The sequence below is a fragment of the Semicossyphus pulcher genome, unplaced genomic scaffold (genome assembly GCF_022749685.1).
Source record: "Semicossyphus pulcher isolate SPU_LCO1_2020_fin unplaced genomic scaffold, fSemPul1.0.p SCAF_15, whole genome shotgun sequence".
NCBI lineage: Eukaryota > Metazoa > Chordata > Actinopteri > Labriformes > Labridae > Semicossyphus > Semicossyphus pulcher.
The window spans coordinates 9,446,085-9,457,459 of record NW_027211659.1 but is presented as its reverse complement, the minus strand read 5'-3'; the positions used below and the strand labels follow the sequence as shown (position 1 = coordinate 9,457,459).

Genomic DNA, 11,375 nt, shown 5'->3' with positions numbered 1-11,375 from the left:
ACAGTAAAAACACGACATTCATTCACAGTAGAGAAACACAGACTCTGTGTGGTTAAGGTTACGTTCGCCTTGAGAGGAGAAACATGAGCACCACTAATAATGTGATAATGTTGTATTTTAGTCTTAAAGCTCCCTGCAGGTCTGACTCAGCGATCTCTTTTCAATGCAATAAGCTTAATTAAATATAAACAATGGATTGAGGGCGAGGTATGAAAAGAGATTATACGGTGATTAAACAGTGCACAGGTGTGTGTGACCCTGCGGTCTGCTTATGTAACACAGTTCATCAAAATGTCAGTGGGGATATTTACCGGATCTATAATCGAGATAAAATGTGTGTGTTCACATTATGAGAATGATGATTTAGTTTCGGACCATATAAATACATACTTATTGTGTATTTGAGAGGTGTTTATTTAACTTTATGGCCCTTTTGCAGGCTGTAATTTACAGCAGAAAAGCATCCATACATTTTACTTACTGCTGTTTCCCATGATAACGAGGATGTTTGTTCGCTTACGGCTTCCGTAGTACTTTGTGGTGATGTTGAAGATTATATAAAGTAGGGATGCACGATATTATCAGCACGTTATCGGTATCGGCCGATATTGGCTTAAAAATGAACTATTGGATATCTGCCAACACACGATATCCGCCGATATAATTAACCCATAAAATAATGGGCTGCTGCATACTTGCCCGACCTCGGCGCAATGTCCCCGGCGCGAAGAAGATCTGCCCGGCGCAGCGTGATGACGTCACGTGTGTCTACCTGCAGCATGAGAGAGTTAGAAGCCAAAATGTCCGTGGTGTGGAAGTTTTTCAAAGTGTCCGAAATAGATCGCAAAACTGCTATTTGCAATGACTGCTCAGCTTCGGTGATGCGAGGAGGAGCCAAGGCAAAGTCTTTCAACACTACAAACTTGATTAATCATCTCAAGACCCGTCACCCCGACCGTTGTAACAAATGTGATAAGAGTATCACCATTATACTGTACGCTAATTCCAACACAGAAGAGAGTTGATGATCTCTGCAATTAGGTGTGTGGGAAAAAAATATCGGTATCGGTAATCGGCTAAATGAGTTGTAAAATATCGGCATATCGGATATCGGCAAAAAATCCAATGTCGTGCATCCCTAATATAAAGTCTTAAATTGTATATAAAATTGTGTCTATCCTTGTTAGCATAAATGAGGTGTGATCAAATAGGCTGTATAGGTCGAGCTCTTAATACAACCCAAAAAGAAGGCGAGATACAAAGGAAACAGGAAACAAGCAGAATATATATTTTTATAAGTACCTTGTAAAAATCCTCCCAAGGCATCTCCTCCTTTCCCGACATTCCCAAATCTGCATAGGTCCCGCCCACTATGTACTACATTTCTCCAAAACACGTCCCTGCCGTCGTTTAGTGGCAGCTTGTTGAAACTAGTACTAGTAGCGTTAACGTTGGTAGTCAGTAGCGAGTTTGCAAAAATGGCGATGATGGTTACAGCTGGCGTATCGCCCAAGTGGTTGCCATAGGTTACACATAATGATATGCATAGCGACACCCCGTCCATTAACGGGATTGGCTCCTTAGGTTTGTGACGTCTCAAACCTGCCAATCTGAAAAGGTGTTGTTCAGCCTGTCCTTTGTACGCTGCAGTTTAAAAGCAGACAGGCCCAGCCACGGAGATGTTTACAAGGTCTTTAAGGGTCTACAAGGGTCTTTAGGTTGTCTTACGTTTGTGTATAATGGGACTTTTATTTTGAAATTCTGGATATTCTTCAGGTGTCTAAGCTGACATGAATCCATACATTTTATTTACTCAGCGTTTTCTGTCGATCTAGAAAACAAAACAACAGGCTGGTCACTGTGATATACAGACCAGGACATGCCATGCTGCCATTGCCCACACTGATGAGGTAAGTAAGGTAAGTTGGATGTAAGGTATGTCTGGTTGCATGTCCGCTTAGAGCCTCCGTATAAAACTGCCTGAAAAAGAAACATCTTTGACTCTGACAAAATGTTGTAACCACTTATTTAAAGTTTCTGACATTATAAACAGTAATCTTTTATTGCATAATTACCTTAATCTGGAACATTTGATATAAAGCCGGGCTTATTTCTGTGCACTTATGTCATAGGCCAATTATACTAAATCAGCCCATGAGTAATGTCCTGTTTCAGGATTTCAAATAGGAAATACCATAAGTTTCCGAAGCAGCCCAAATGTGACTCACAGACTGAACGAAGAAGTGTTTGACTCAAACGTCTCCATTCATGTGATTGAGTCCATGACAGAAGCTTCCTGCTCAGACTGATGTCATGTTTGCCTCAGAGCTTCAGACTGAAAGATACCATTATTATTTTGGGTTGTAAGTGTAATATCTTCATGAGTTGGAGATTTCTTTAGGCTTCTAAAATCTGTGTTCGTCTGAAGGTTGACAAATTCAAGAGACGTTTCAAAGAGATGAGGATGCATTATTTAGACTCAAGAGGTCGATTTATGAAAACAGGGGGTGAAGTTAAAATGAGCAATGGACAGACAACAATCAGTGAAGACAAACAAATGAAATGAACTGAGTGGAGAGTGCTGACAGGTAAGGATGAGGTAACTGGGGACTCCTGGTGGACAGAGAAGGTATGACAGGGTCTGAACTGTACTCCTTATTGAGACGTGATGTAGTGAAAAGATGTGATCCAGACAGGAAGTACTTAAAACTGTCAACCAATAGAAACTCAGTTAGGCAGAGTAAAGATTGCTTTATTTAATCAACAAAATATAAATGCAGTGATTGTGTTTGATGCTTAAAATGGAATTTTGGCTCAGTAATGCCAGTTGCACATCAGCAATATGAATATAAAATGAACTAACATTCGCTTCTCATAGTAAAAAACAAAATGAAATGTTGTCATAGGAAGGGACCTGCAGTGTGTGGTGCACACTAGGACAATCTTTAAAGAAAATTTGGTGAAAATCAGAAAGATATAAATGCAACAAATCACAAAATAATCGAATGACATAAAATCAGCTAAATTAAAAAAAGGGTTAAAGGAATGAATACTGTATTGTGAGCCAAATTTGTGACACTGTGATTTAAAAGTGACTTGATTATAACTGATAGAAGACAGAATTGGACATGACACATAACACTCAATGTGTTTGCACTGCCCCCCTCTGGTCTAATGAAGCACTACACATGGTAACAACAGGTCAAACAGGGACACAACAGAGTCATGTTTTTATGTTTTAAGTTAAGAAAAATCAAAGTGTAACTCCGGGTTAAAACGTGTTATTATGTGTACACTTGAGTTCATGTCATAAATATTTCTTTCATGAGTGTTTACATCCTGTTGTCATGGATTGTTGATCTTGTTTTTGCTTGGTATGTGCCCTCTGTACTTGTCCTTTAAATAAAAACTAATAAACAAACACCAAACAAAACTTAAAGGTCAAATATACAATTAAAGTAAACAAAAAAAAACACATTTCTGATCAGAAGGGGACCTTTAATAAAGTCTAAAACTCTGTCTTGTAAGGCACTCATAGATCCACAGATGTCGCCCTTAAACATTGAAAAGAAACCTGATTCAGACGAATCCGCAGGTCTGCGTGCTGCCTCTTGGTAAAGCATCGACCACGTCTGAAACAGGAGTTGGTGACAGAAACGTTGCGTCCTACAGAGAGCCTTCCGCAGAGGAGCGACTCGGCCTCTCATCTGCAGTGATGAAGTTGAGGAGGTCTATAGCTGTCACGACTCCAAACACCATCTGTCTCTGGCAGGCGGAGCCAGCGGCCTGACCTGGAGGGAGACGGCAGAAAAATGAGGACACAGTGAAAATAAACCCTCCTCTTCTTTTAGAGTAAAAGTTCAACATGTCAGGAAAATTGCTAATTTGGATTCTGTCAGAGAGTTACATACACTCTCTTATTTGTCTGTTGAATATAAAGCCATGCCGCCAGTTAGCACAAACAGGAAACATCACTGATAAACCAGTTATGACTTGTTAGTTTAACCACAGAGGCGTTAAAATAATATTTTGAAGAGTTAAGTGAGTTACATGTTTATTTCTTGTGTCTGAGGAGGAACCAGTTAGTTGTCCAGAAAGTGAATAGTGGCAGCAGACATATACAGTATTTCTCTACATGAAATCACTAAAAACGGCAAATTGACACCTCTTTTGTGTTTCAGGTGTTTATCAGTGAGCTTTAAAAGGCAAAATCAAGATTATAATGCAAATTAACGTGTTTCGTCCTGAATATCGTACACTGACAACTTCTTTTGTTCAGCTAGGGACCCTCACCAAATGCCATCCCTCCCATGATCTCCTTCTTGAATTCCTGAAACCAATGCACTACATTTAATTTAAAATAAAAAAGCCAAAATAAAGTAGAAAAAGTGTCTTACTCTGGATTTGATTTTGCACCACCAGGGCAAAGTTGTCCGTTTCAATAATACGTGAAAGCTTCCCAAGGTTGTCTGTCAGCTGCACCTGAGAGCACAAGTGTACAGAGGTTTAACAAACATGTTAATTACACCAGTGTATGTTACATACGATAGGAACATTTCCATCTATGTGATTAAGCATTTCTTGTGTTTGCACTGACTGACCTGTTTGAAATTCTTGCAGAGCACTTTGACGACAGCATCTGAAGGTTCGACCTTCCCGGCCGACACAGAGGACAGAATGGTTCCAAGAGTCACCACTCCCAGGATCGCACTGTTAACACACGCACACACATCACTTGCCGATCACACAAATAACCTCATTTTTAACCATTAGCGATAAATCAGATGGAAAAACGAGATTCGTTTTTGATCCTCACCTTCAAAAACAGCCTAAACTGAGTCTAAAGAAAAGCTGTGTAACTATTTAATGTTAGAAATTAAAAGTGAAAGTAGACCAGGGAGGTCGTAACAAAAGGTTTTAAGAGATAGCACAAGTCAGGTTGTATTTGGCCGTATTATCTGCCTTTAAAACTTAGGGGTTGAGTATATAATGGGAGGAGATGAATGACGAGTCTAGTCCAACTGTCTGTAAAAAATAATGAGTCAGTTATTTATAAAAAAACAAATCCACTATGAAAGCTCCCCGGGTTATATTGAATGATTTTAAGGCGGCCCGGATGGATTTAAATTATGTCTGAGGGATCTAAAAAATAAACAAAAAATATATCAAATAAAAAATATAATAATAATATAAAATTAAAAACTGAAAATCTCTGTTGTTATTGCACTTAAACAATTAAACATATATTTGGTACAATGCATCAAATGGTAACATGTATTAATATTTTACACGGCCCCTTAAAAAGAATCCATGAAAATATTATTTCATTATTTTTTTATTGTTTATTGAATTTCATTTAAGTTCTTTGACAGTAGGAATACTTCTGTCGACCAGCGTTCTTCTTTTTTATTCTATTTCTATTGTTGTCCTTGTTGCTGCAGCTTTGAGACGGTCCCTAACTTCCTTATTTTTCTGTATTCTTTAAATATGCACAAACAATCAGGATTCAATATCACCTCATGAGGTAAAATATAATATAATAAACTTTTTTTTTGCTCAGTAAATATGAAAAGTTACCAACACTGAGCTTTAAATAATTAAAGGAGTGCTCAGTCTGTTTTGTTTGCACGTCTGCAGCAACTCTGCTTCATGAAAAGTGTGTTTTCTCTGGCTACTTGCAGATCTTTGAACACATGACAGACTCCGGACTAATTTGACACCAGAGAAGAATTAATAAACATCCATTTACCCTGATTCATCAACGACCGGGGCCTGGTCGAACGCCTTCTCCTTCAGGATCTCAATGGTGCTCTGGCAGGACACGAGTGGTGACACCGTGAGCGGGGCGGACAGGTGGAGACTCTGCACAGACATGTTCCACCACCTTGAAGACATAAAGAGTCATTTAAAACTGTAACCTGTGCTTTGGATTAGTCGCCCCGTTTTACCCTCACGGTTAATTATCTCACCAGGGTTTGAGATCTGTCGGAGCCTCCGGACTCAGGAAGCCTTTCTCACACATCCACTCATCACTCAGGAACTTTGACCTGGAGGGAAACAGAGTCCAACAGAGTTAAAGGTTTTTCATCAGGCTTGTATCTCAGCCAGTCAGTTACTTGTATTGTTAACTCTTACATGTAGTTGCGGATGGAGTCAGCCAGGATGACGACACAGCGCTGTCCCTCCTCCAGCTGCTGAGCCATCTTCACTGCAGCTGCCATGGCCGAGCCGGAGCTGCCGCCTGCAGTCAAACAGTCAAATATTCAAAACGGGAAAAGAAGGGACTTAATGAAGATATAAACCTCTGCATAGCACGTGCAGGAAAATGTATAATTCCAAGAAAACCTAAACTCACCGCACAGAAGGCCCTCCTCTCTGATGAGCTTACGTGCCATGGTGAACGTCTCCATGTCAGACATCTTGCACCACAAGTCCACGAGCTGTATGGGTTTGTAAGAGAGAGGCACACAGAGGAGCTATTCACGATACGTCACAAAACACATGATTTTAAGTCGCGTACAAGAAGCTCTGTATGTAGAACAAATTGCAGCTTTAAGCGTTCACACTCACAGATCTGTCGAACACTGTGGGGATGAAGTCGTATCCGATGCCCTCCACTTCGAAAGTTGTCTTCTTCTCCTCTCCACCCAGAATGGATCCCACGGGTTCCACAGCAACAATCTGACACAACAACAATGTTAAGAAAAACTGCAGCATAAAGATTATAATATTCTTATTGGGGTATTCAACTGTAACAAACAATACATGCTAATAAAATGGTCAATATAACATAATATAACTTTTGACCCGCACAAACAGGTTTCACGATGTTTGAATGAGCAGGAAACATGTGAATGGTCTGTGTATGTGTGTATGAGCGAGAATAAATTGCTGTGAAACATAAGTAACCTCACCTGGGCTTCACTTCCTCCAGCTATATAAAATAAAACACATGTGTATGAACCACAACAGGGTGCGTGTCTAACCTTTATATTAGGGCATCTCTCCTTCAACTTCCGGGCGATTCCAGTGAGTGTCCCGCCGGTTCCAGCTCCAGCCACCAACATGTCCAACTTACCTGAGAGGTAAAACACAACTTCTAGTTTAATCTGCAAACAAATCTACATTACTGGTTAACAACAAAGAGTCATTTAATTGTCTGTAATACATCTGTTTTTGAAAAGGTGCTACATAAACATACTAGTTTACAGAATGCATTTAAGGAAGTAAGTTTCACTTTTGTTTGTTAACCATAAGATTCCTTCAAATAAAATGATTGTTCTTAATTTATTTTTAAATAACATCATTCATTTTAGTCTTTTAAAAGGTCTGAACATACAAAGCATGCATCATTATGTATTTTGTGGCGCTAGTTAGCTTGTTAGCACCTGCTTAATGCAGCTGCTAAAAGGCTAAACTAAGATGGTAAACATGGTAAACATCAAGTGTCGAGTCATTTTTTCTTGGGCAAGTCAAGTCACAAGTTATGTCGAGTCAAGTCAAGTCGAGTCCTTAGTTAAGGCAAGTCAAGTCACTTTTTTTTTTACCACCCAAGATCCAGCATTCTTACCTGTAGTATCCGGTCTTTATAAAGAGAAAAGACATGGTGTTAGCAGCCCGTCTAATAATGATATTATTGGCCAATTTATATAAACTGTTCAAAAAGTATGACAGTGAATTGTATCTGTATTATCTTGGCACAGAGGCAGCCATGATGATGGTCTGCTATGAGACCGTATTGAGGAGTAACGAGTACGACCGATGAGGCTTCTCTTTGGGGGAAGAAACATCAGGTCCCGAGGGGCTTAGATGTTGCGTGTTGCCATAGCGAGGAGTTTGACTGACAGCCAGTCATCCAATCATGACAATCACATACAGGGAGCTTTTTGGGTCGTCCAATCATGATTCCCAGTTTGCGCTGCGTACATACTTGATAGTTAGACATAGTTAGCTCTTCAAGCAGGGCCTTGTAAAGTTTAGTAAAAGCTTAATGGGGATCAAAATTTAAAAAAAAAAAACTGTTGGTCTAATGTTTGAATTCTTTTTACCTTTCTCCTTTGTAAGTTGATATGATTTGCTATACTAGAAATATAAACTACAACTCCTTATGTTGACAGTTTCCTAATTTTCTGTGTTTTATTTCAAAGCCAAAAGAACAGAGAATGTATCACTGAGCTAAGATATATCGTACAGCCTTCACTGTATTTTAAAAAATACACAATCCTCCAAAAACACAAAAGCACAAACCGTCACACTGCTCCAGTATCTCCTCGGCTGTGGTGTCGTAGTGAGCCAGCGGGTTGCTAGCATTACGGTACTGGTCGAGGATGTGCGAGTTGGGGATCTCGTTCTTTAGACGCCAAGCGACACCAACGTGAGATTCTGGTGAGTCGAAGGCTGCAGAGTTAGGCGTCCGCACTACTTCTGCCCCGAGAGCTCTCAACATGTTCACCTGCAAACACAGTACGATGTGAGTTTAATCAGATGAATGCCCTTTTATGAACGTATAAGCGGTTGTGATCATTAAAAGAGATGCAGACCTTCTCAATGCTCATCTTTTCAGGCATGGTGATGATGCAGGGGTAGCCTTTCACTGCTGCCGTCAGGGCAATACCAATACCTGCAGAGGAAAAGGATTTGTGTAATTTTAGGATTCAATTCTTTTTGTTTTTCAAATACAATACTGTGTGTTAGCCTTAAAGGTACCTGTGTTGCCAGAGGTGGGCTCAATGATGGTGTCCCCTGGTTTAAGGGTCCCGGCTCTCTCAGCGTCTTCCACCATCCGCAGGGCGATCCGGTCCTTCACGCTTCCTCCTGCACTGAAGAACTCGCACTTGGCCACTAAACACAGAAGAGAAAAGTGTCACAAGAGTGTGTTTTAGTTTGATTTCAGCATCAAACATGTCACCGTAATTCCTTCTGTGACATGTCATATACAGTGGGGCAAAAAAGTATTTAGTCAGCCACCAATTGTGCAAGTTCTCCCACTTAAAAAGATGAGAGAGGCCTGTAATTTTCATCATAGGTGTACCTCAACTATGAGAGACAAAATGAGAAAAAAAAAATCCAGAAAATCACATTGTCTGGTTTTTAAAGAATTTATTTGCAAATGATGGTGGAAAATAAGTATTTGGTCAATAACAAAAGTTCATCTCAATACTTTGTTATATACCCTTTGTTGGCAATGACAGAGGTCAAACGTTTTCTGTAAGTCTTCACAAGGTTTTCACACACTGTTGCTGGTATTTTGGCCCATTCCTCCATGCAGATCTGATGTTTTGGGCCTGTCGCTGGGCAACACGGACTTTCAACTCCTTCCACAGATTTTCTATGGGGTTGAGATCTGGAGACTGGCTAGGCCACTCCAGGACCTTGAAATGCTTCTTACGAAGCCACTCCTTCGTTGCCTGGGCGGTGTGTTTGGGATCATTGTCATGCTGAAAGACCCAGCCACGTTTCATCTTCAATGCCCTTGCTGATGGAAGGAGGTTTTCACTCAAAATCTCACGATACATGGCCCCATTCATTCTTTCCTTTACACGGATCAGTCGTCCTGGTCCCCTTGCAGAAAAACAGCCCCAAAGCATGATGTTTCCACCCCCATGCTTCACAGTAGGTATGGTGTTCTTTGGATGCAACTCGGCATTCTTTCTCCTCCAAACACGACGAGTTGAGTTTTTACCAAAAAGTTCTATTTTGGTTTTCATCTGACCATATGACATTCTCCCAATCCTCTTCTGGATCATCCAAATGCTCTCTAGCAAACTTCAGACGGGCCTGGACATGTACTGGCTTAAGCAAGGGGACACGTCTGGCACTGCAGGATTTGAGTCCCTGGCGGCGTAGTGTGTTACTGATGGTAGCCTTTGTTACTTTGGTCCCAGCTCTCTGCAGGTCATTCACTAGGTCCCCCCGTGTGGTTCTGGGATTTTTGTTCACCGTTCTTGTGATCATTTTGACCCCACGGGGTGAGATCTTGCGTGGAGCCCCAGATTGAGGGAGATTATCAGTGGTCTTGTATGTCTTCCATTTCTAATAATTGCTCCCACAGTTGATTTCTTCACACCAAGCTGCTTACCTATTGCAGATTCAATCTTCCCAGCCTGGTGCAGGTCTACAATTTTGTTTCTGGTGTCCTTTGACAGCTCTTTGGTCTTGGCCATAGTGGAGTTTGGAGTGTGACTGTTTGAGGTTGTGGACAGGTGTCTTTTATACTGATAACGAGTTCAAACAGGTGCCATTAATACAGGTAACGAGTGGAGGACAGAGGAGCCTCTTAAAGAAGAAGTTACAGGTCTGTGAGAGCCAGAAATCTTGCTTGTTTGTAGGTGACCAAATACTTATTTTACCGAGGAATTTACCAATTAATTCATTAAAAATCCTACAATGTGATTTCCTGGATTCTTTCCCCCCATTCTGTCTCTCATAGTTGAAGTGTACCTATGATGAAATTTACAGGCATCTCTCATCTTTTTAAGTGGGAGAACTTGCACAATTGGTGGCTGACTAAATACTTTTTTGCCCCACTGTATAACATGCTGGAATTAAATGAATGTATGTTTGCTTTCCAGGGAGTACGTGAGGTATCTTACTCACAGATCTCACACTTGAGTCCAAACTCTTTGGGGATTTTGTTCAAACGAACCAGAGGTGTGTGTCCAATTTTCCCCAGGATGTTTGGGAGGATGCTGGGAGCCTCGGTGCTGTGAGGAACAGAGAAAACAATCAAGATATTCATCAAGATAACATCACTCTAATCTCTATTAAAAGATTCAGCATAGAATTGACTAGCTGCCAGCTACACCGAAACTCTTACCATGCTGGCTGGCTATGAGGCGACGCTGAAGGGGGTGCACCCAGCCACCAGGTACAACTGCTGGGCAAGTCAGGACGGATCCAGTTCCTCGGATGAGCGTCTCTGCTCTCCAGCTCTCTCTCGCTGTTTTCCCCACTTTCATCGTGTGATTCATCCAGGGCCTTCTGCACGTCCTGATCTCCATTTGCAGATCGCCTTTGACCACCGCTGACAGTTACAGCATCTCCGTTCACAGCAGAAGAGTTTGCACTTTGAGTGATGTCTGCTTTCATCGGGTTAGCTGCATGTGGGCAAAGACGTGTGCTTTCAGGAGTTGAAGTCATGGCTCACCTGCGGGGAGAGGGGACAGGTGTGACACACATGCACAGATTTCGAGGTTGTTTTTGTTTGTTTATAAAAGAAAATAAGTCTTAATTTCTCCTGAAAAGGTGAATTATGTGATTCTCTGCTGCTTTCTTTTCTCTCCCATTTTCATCCTTCTCTACGTTTCAGATGCTTTTGTATGATTACTGTGATCTGCCTTTGAAAGCATTGTATCAGGATCCGCAGCAACTGAAGG

At 41.0% G+C, this 11,375-nt stretch overlaps 1 protein-coding gene across 1 annotated transcript; it reads right to left on the bottom strand.

Annotated features, from left to right (window-relative positions):
- Positions 1–3,666: 3,666 nt before the first annotated feature.
- On the bottom strand, positions 3,667–11,139 carry cbsb (cystathionine beta-synthase b). Its single transcript, XM_069663433.1, has 14 exons — positions 10,817–11,139; positions 10,597–10,703; positions 8,707–8,841; positions 8,541–8,620; positions 8,248–8,452; positions 6,987–7,078; positions 6,571–6,681; positions 6,356–6,440; positions 6,136–6,241; positions 5,970–6,047; positions 5,750–5,884; positions 4,602–4,710; positions 4,398–4,482; positions 3,667–3,791 (listed from the first exon to the last, which is right to left on the bottom strand). The coding sequence occupies exons 1-14, from the start codon at positions 11,137–11,139 to the stop codon at positions 3,667–3,669; spliced, it is 1,776 nt and encodes a 591-aa protein (XP_069519534.1).
- Between the last annotated feature and the right edge of the window lie 236 nt (positions 11,140–11,375).

What these genes read in the sequence shown, in the direction of transcription:
- cbsb (XM_069663433.1), bottom strand. Translation starts at nt 11,139, where the DNA reads ATGACTTCAACTCCTGAAAGCACACGTCTTTGCCCACATGCAGCTAAC. An exon ending in AAAAGATGAGCATTGAGAAG is followed by an intron (nt 8,453 to 8,540) that starts GTCTGCATCTCT and finishes CTGTGTTTGCAG; the next exon opens with GTGAACATGTTGAGAGCTCT. An exon ending in CCACAGTGTTCGACAGATCT is followed by an intron (nt 6,441 to 6,570) that starts GTGAGTGTGAAC and finishes AAACCCATACAG; the next exon opens with CTCGTGGACTTGTGGTGCAA.